Source organism: Morone saxatilis, unplaced genomic scaffold, assembly GCF_004916995.1.
Source record: "Morone saxatilis isolate NCDOM2014 unplaced genomic scaffold, NCSU_SB_2.0 Contig8, whole genome shotgun sequence".
In the NCBI taxonomy this organism is placed as follows: domain Eukaryota; kingdom Metazoa; phylum Chordata; class Actinopteri; family Moronidae; genus Morone; species Morone saxatilis.
This window is the reverse complement of record NW_023340257.1, coordinates 24,831,699-24,838,967: the sequence shown is the minus strand read 5'-3', so window position 1 is coordinate 24,838,967 and position 7,269 is coordinate 24,831,699. Positions and strand designations below refer to the sequence as shown.

Sequence of the window (7,269 nt, the reverse complement as noted above, 5' to 3'; positions counted from 1 at the left end):
ACACACACACAGACAAACCCACTCATGCACAGTTTAAGCCTTTTATCCTCTCTTGAAGAGACAAAATGTATGTGAGACAAACACCCCGAACCAAACACTCTCTAAGCTCTGTGCAAAAAGAGACCAGCTGTACCAGTGAAACCAGTCCATATAACCAACTCTGTATTTACCATGATTATGAATCTGATGCAACAGGGAGTTCAAGTTGTCTAATTTATTCTTGTTCACCTCGCTGTTGGTTTTACATTACACTGACATTTAACAGCCAACAATACCAGCCAGTTAATTAACAGCCTGTGCACCACGCTTGTTCTCATTAAATTGAATCTGTTGAGTTTTTTCACTTTCCCTAACACAAACCTAATTCTAATCTCAATGCTGAACCCTCACGGTCCTTCAGGGAGTTGAGATGAGGTGAAATTGAGGGCTGGCACAAAATCAAAACTGGCAGCAAACAAACTCAAATTTGCTCCGGGCTGTGTGAACCGGCACTCTATTTTATAGTCATGATGCTGAAACCTTCAGTATCGCTTCTTATTTGTTTATACAGATAAGCTACAAAGCAACTGGCTGTGGTTCAAAATTCCACAATGGCACAAACTTTGCCAGTCTTTTGAGGGTATTTTGTTTATCTTTTACAATACATTATGATGACAGACAGACAGGCAGACAGACACATCTATGCTCCACCTCACCTGTTTTCCTTGCCATTCTGCAGCAGTGTGTGTCTATCAGTGTTGGATCGGTCTGTACACACATACGTGTTCCTCCGGGTCATGGCACTAGCAGGGATGTTATTCTGGAGAAAGAATCAGAAAACCCAAAATTTGTGATGGAAATTAATGAATATCTGTAAACCATTTTAATCTGATGTGGCAGGGGAATGTGTTGTTTAGGCCTTCTTATGCCTTTCATTTCCAATTTATGTGACACTACGTGAATCAACGCGGCCGGTTACAGCTCAAAACTGGTAAAACAAGTTAACATTTCCCTGGTTTGACTGTTTGAACTCAGATGGTCTTCAGTTCTGCCTGTATCTGATATACAGAACATCAAAGAGTTAATCTCAGGTTAATCTGCATGCTGTCTTCAACTCTTTACACCCTCTAAACTCTCTCTCTCCCATGCTAATCTTACTTTACAACCATAATCTCCATATTCCCCCTGCTGGGTCAATCAGTTTGTAATTCATCTCAAGATATATAAGTAAGTAATAAAATAGGTTTTACTATTCAGCTCTTCTCTAATCTGTGAGTGATGTTAATGTTTGCTGTCTCCACACAATCTGTGTCAGTGTAGCATCACTGTGCTGTAATCTGAGGAAATGGGATTAGGAGGACTGTGAGGACTCAGCCATCTGTACCTGCTGTATTGATAAGGGAGTAAATGTGACAGATGGATGATTAAACACTCTCACAAAATATCCTTTTTGGCCCTACCGTGGTTGAGTTAACTTCCTTGCGTCTGTCAGGTATCTCTGCCTTATTTGGGTTGTGTGCAGAGCTAACCATAGGACTGGAGGGGGTTGGGATGCTACGGGAGCCAACGGTATTGGCGCTTGGCTTTCGGACTGACAGCCGCTCCTCCTTAAGCCCTGCCCCTTCGGCCACACCACTGGGACTTCGCTTGGGGTGCGTCGACCCTGGAACTGCTGGACCACCTGAAAGATAGGTAACAGACTTCTCAGTGAGGTAGATTTCTGTCACCATTTCAACATTTGAGAATGAATCAAATCAACTATTCTCACACCACTGTCACTGATCTCTATATTTTGCCTTACAGAAGTCAGAGTGCCGTCTCTGGCGGTGGTAAGTGGAGGCACTGCGCTGTGCCTTGTGGCCAGAGGAGGAAGAAGATGCGCCAGAGGAGGAAGTGGGAGTGGTGTGTTTGCTGGTTCCGTTGGTAATGGTGCTGGGTCGGACTCGAGCTAGACTCAGACTGCTGCCAGACCGAGACTCACTGTCGTCCTTCTGAAAGTAGAAACATCAAGAAGAAAAAGATTTACACTTTCAGTATGACTGGAGACCGGCGTTGATTCGGTTGTTTACAGTTTCTCTCAGAGCATCATATATTCATGAACGTATATTGGTTAAAACATATTAAATTGTATTAATATATATATATATATATCAAGCCAATAAACTCACATCGTTCTTGCGTGCCAGCAGCAGGTATGTGGCAGTGACCTCATTGTACTTCTGACTGACCAGCGAATCTCTGACCTCTTCTCTAGTGAAGCCCATCCCAACCATCACATCTGGAACGAAAATTAGAAATAGTTAGTCCACAATTTCCCCAGCAAGTGACAAGTTACACAGGAATCACGTAAGTTGAGCTTCTGTACATTTATGAAAGGTTCAGCCTCAGAGCTCTGCTCAGTGCACTGAAATTACTACCTGCCAAGAGCTTCCTGTGAGCACATGTCTGAGGAACCATGTAGGTCAGCTTAAGCTCTTATGCTTACTGAATTATGATGTCCCATAGGATATACATAAAGGAAGCTTTGAGTGAGATAAAATGCCAGAACTCTAGTATGAGCTTTCTCTGGGATGTTGAACAGTGAACTTTAACTGATGACTCTGTGGCTCCAGACAGCCGCTTCCGTAATGGAAACTTTGACCCACTCAGATTCCATGTCCCCAACCTCCCACTAAATACAAAAACAAATAGGTGGAAGCTGAAGACTCTGCAGACAGGGGCCCCAGTAAGACGTTCCCAACTGACCCCCACTGAATATTTCTGTTTATAGTTACTGTTCTCATCACCAGATGGTATCAGTTAATCATTCTGCGATCAATGATTGAGTTAATAAATTCAATTCAATTCAATTTTATTTGTATAGTGCCAATTCATAACAGAAGTTAGCTCAGGACACTGAACAGTAAAATGTGCGTCTTTCTCACCAATGCGGTTAGTATCGTTCAAGTCCTCCACAGGCTCTGAGTGAGGCTTCAGCTCCTCGCTGTCATAGCCGACATTAATCCACTTATCTTTCATTATTTGCTGGTGAGGAAAGAGAAGGAAAGAGAGGCATAACATATATATTTATTTGATCTTGTAATATATTATTGTTGTCCTTGAAGGATAAAATCACTTACAGACATCAGACATGAAGGATAATTACACCCTAACTGTTTAACTGAATTGTCCAGCTCGATATTTACACCAATGTTGTCACTTTGAACATGCTTTAGGTGTGTGCTGCATGTGCCTCTCAATAACGCTTTGGTAAAGTTTCCTCCTCACCTCCAGCGAGCAGCGCTTGGCGGGGTTGAGGACCAAGAAGCGGCGGAGGATTCCCTCGCAGTCTGTAGACATGTAGAAGGGTACACGATATTTCCCCCTCAAAACACGCTCCCGCAGCTCCTGAACACAACACACATTGATACACAATGAGTTTCTGCTACAGGGACACTGAATCCATTTAAAAACCATGACTAAGCAATATTTAAATACTGTTTATTGGCTTTAAGTAAAATCTTATGTGATGATATTGGGATGTTTTTGACCTCTACTAGCGCAGTGGAGCAGTTTTTCTATGTTTCTTGTGCATGTGCACGAGGACATGCAGACATGCAGGGGATGTGACATGACACACATCCCTGCTAATGGTCTCACACTAATCCACTGACCAACAGGTGCCCTTAATGTCCTGCAATGCGCCAACAACGCCTGGGAAGAAGACTGCAAGCTAGTAAACAATGCAGGATTTAAAATACTTACAGAATCGAGACTACATCAATACATTTGGTCAACCTCAAGGACAGACTATGCATTGTGAATGTAAATATAACTTTTGTTTGTTTACAAGAAAAGCCTTAATGATTATTTGAAATGTTCAGTTTTGATATCACACTATCATTAACATTTAGTTCATTAAGACTAACAACAATTCACATTAACATGTCAAGCTTGAATGTGTCAGCACTTGTTGATACCAATAATTGAATAAACAACAAAGCACAAATAAAGCTACAGTTCTTCCGCACTGCACCCATTTTCACTGTCCTCACTGCAGTAAGCCAAAACCTAAGAAATCTGTTCATGGGAACAGCATTCACACCATTCACCTTTAGGTTCTGTCCGTCAAAGGGCAAGGACCCGCTGACAAGAGTGTACAAGATGACACCCAGGCTCCAGATGTCCACCTCTGGACCGTCGTACTTCTTCCCCTGAAAGAGCTCTGGGGCAGCATAGGGCGGGGAGCCGCAGAACGTGTCCAGTTTATTGCCTGCAGAGAACTCGTTACTGAAGCCAAAGTCAGCTATTTTGATGTTGGAGTCAGCATCTAGTAGTAAATTCTCCGCCTGCATGAAAATAACAGACATAAAAATCAACTTATGCAATGGTACATAAATAAAAGGTAACTGTAGTCTGAACATCATTTCAGTAACCTCTTGATGCCATACAGAATGACAATTTGTAGAAAGTAAACGTTTGTTACTATCTCATTCGTTAATATATGTAAACTGAATACATGTAGTCTGTTTAATACGTGTTTATGATGATATGGTATGATGTGATTTTTATCTGAAGAAGCTTCATAGACCCTTTTCACTCTTTTTCTTCTGACATTGCGTAATCACCTTCAAGTCTCTGTGAACAATGTTCTTCTGATGACAGTAGTGCACCGCTGAGACAATCTGAGGAGGGGGAAGAGAAAAACAGACATCAAATGAAGGAAGATAATTACATGTAAATAGTAGCTCTATTCATATGCCCTCCATGACCAATGTTATAACACAACATTATGAAGAACAAACAGAATTTCAGACTGTGCACCTACCGTTTCTTTTATTTGATCTAAACCACAGTGGTAAAGTTTACTGCATTTCAGTATTGGTCTGCTCCAGGTTCACGCTGCCCAGTTACAAGCAAAGTAGCGACTATAAACAATAACTCACATCAACTGTCAAACTGCTCAGATTTCAGTGATTCAATAAATGTATATTTCCTCTTTCTCTTTTCTTATTTTGTTCTGCTTTGTTTTCCAACCACAAGGTACTGCTGGCTGTCAGATGTCCACACCTGGTACGGTGCAAACATAACCCCATATTCAGATTATATTTAAACAAGAATGTGACTGAAATTTCCATGGTGCTGATTTCACCTGGTCAGACTATTGGTCAAGCTGTAAGTTAGGCTCACAATGCAATGTTATAATGAATGGGAAGAGTGGGGAGTCACAAAGCATGTTATCTAGGTTTCCCCTAAACCAGGGCAAAACAGCTGCTGTGTGGGGCCGACAGGTGAGGTAAGGTATGTGATTTAACTGACCTGTCTGAACTTGGCTCTGGCCTCCTTCTCCTTCATTCTGCCGTGAGCCACGAGGTAGTCGAACACTTCGCCTGGAAGAAAAAAAAGGAGTATGGAGATTTGCTGTAGTTTGTTGTAGTTGTTTAATAGTCACATGTTCCATATAATTTCCAATGATATATGACTAGAAACTGTTGCTAACAACTGAATTAATTCACATAAACAGATTTAGTGCTTATTCTTTCTGCATACACAAATGCTCAGCACAGCATTTTTTCCTGCTTCATCTCCTACACCACAACTTGCATAAGATGTGAATGTGAATTCAGAATGCCTCTTCCTCTAGTATATGTTCATGGGTGTTTACATTTTATAAAATCTCCAATATTCTGCTGGAGGTCAATAGTTTAGAGTCAGGACAGTATCAAGCTTGAACAAATTTGGTTTTGAGCATTACAGAGTAAATGTGGCAAAAACTGTAAAAGGGTTGAACCCTGATATAAGTGTCCTGGCTGCTTATGTGGCCATGTGTGGGAAAGAAAAAACTATCTATGACGTCCAATAAGTTAGTCTATGTTCTCAAATGTTTCTTCTTCCTGGTTTGATTTTTCAACTCATTACAGTAAAGTTGAAAACTACTATCCAGTCAAATGGAATATATGTATGTAGCAATTTCTTAAAACCCAAAACTTATTTCCAAGCTGTTATAATATTCTATATCTTGGACACTTAAATCATATTCCAGAAAGTCTCCATACATATTTTGTGTGTGTTTCTGCACTCCAGTCAAACAATTGACCCTAGAGATCCTATATGGTAAAACAGTCTGCGCTTGAGTTATACAGATCAGGATGTCAGCTTGTGAGCTGCTGCCTCCTTATTAGGTACTGCAAGTAAGAGATCACACCACATACAGCAGCAGAGGGAGATTAAGGGATCATGAGAGGAAAAGAAAGAAAAATAGAGAGGCTGCAAAAATAGAAGAGTGTATGAGAAACAGTTGAACACAGAGCACAAAGAAAGACAGTAGAGAAAACAGTTGTTCAGTTAAGCAAAGTGGTTTAACACAAAGACAAACATGAGATCTCACTAATGAAAATGGAGACAAGGGATTGAAGTCAACCATTTATACCCTAAATGAATTAGTTCATTGGTTGTAGTGTGTACTTCAGCCAAAGTAATCAATCTAATTGGCACCATTCAATAACTGGCAATGATGCTGAGGGTGGTTGGGATGTTACTCACCTCCGCTGGCGTACTCCATAATCAGGTAAAGAGTCTTTTCAGTCTCAATCACCTCAAACAACTTCACTGTAACACACAGAGGAAGAGAGGTTAACACAAAGGCCAGCACGAAACACACACATACTGTACACTCAACGTCTCCACACACATACACACACACACACACACACACGATTCTCTGGAGTGTAACTCACCTATGTTGGGATGGTTGAGAGTTTTCATGATGCGTACCTCCCGAAACAGCTGGAAGAAATTTTAAAGGAGAAAATGAATTGTCAGACTCCATTATTCTTGTCAGGTCTCAATTATAAGATAACACATAGGTCTATAGAGAATATTTCACAAGCAGGTAGTTAAAATATATTAAAAAAAAAAATATAAAGGATAATGGCAATTTTAACTGCTATATGGCTTGAACTAATATCGACAAAACAACAAATTATTGCAGCTTTATCTTGGCATCAATATGTTGATACATTAAAAATCAAATGGTTATGTTAAACCAGTCGTTCTCAAACTGTGAGGCTTCAGAAATCAAACTTCTGAACTAGACTAGACTATCAAACTTGTGTGAATTAAAAGTCCTCTTGTCTTTGTGCCTCAGTTGAGTTTTGGAAAAGATGGACGACTTCCTCACATCTTCATCTTAATTATTTCTCATTCATTCATCAAATGAATTATTCTTCACTTAATTCATACAATCCACAGCTGGCATATAGACACAGTTTCCCTTCATCCATCTTATCCTAGCACACACACACACACACA

General features: G+C 40.5%; 1 protein-coding gene across 4 annotated transcripts in view; it reads right to left on the bottom strand.

The window, feature by feature from the left end:
• The window catches only part of mark4 (microtubule affinity regulating kinase 4), a 50,488-nt gene that overhangs the window by 15,257 nt on the left and 27,962 nt on the right, over positions 1-7,269 (bottom strand). For all 4 annotated transcript variants that reach the window (XM_035679583.1, XM_035679585.1, XM_035679584.1 and 1 more), the window contains exons 4-14: positions 6,696-6,744; positions 6,502-6,567; positions 5,278-5,348; positions 4,587-4,643; positions 4,071-4,307; positions 3,247-3,366; positions 2,904-3,003; positions 2,148-2,257; positions 1,781-1,970; positions 1,440-1,660; positions 696-799 (exon numbers count right to left, since the gene is read on the bottom strand). In XM_035679583.1, the coding sequence (XP_035535476.1) occupies positions 696-799; positions 1,440-1,660; positions 1,781-1,970; positions 2,148-2,257; positions 2,904-3,003; positions 3,247-3,366; positions 4,071-4,307; positions 4,587-4,643; positions 5,278-5,348; positions 6,502-6,567; positions 6,696-6,744 (1,325 nt within the window). The remainder of the gene's footprint in view (positions 1-695; positions 800-1,439; positions 1,661-1,780; positions 1,971-2,147; positions 2,258-2,903; positions 3,004-3,246; positions 3,367-4,070; positions 4,308-4,586; positions 4,644-5,277; positions 5,349-6,501; positions 6,568-6,695; positions 6,745-7,269) is intronic.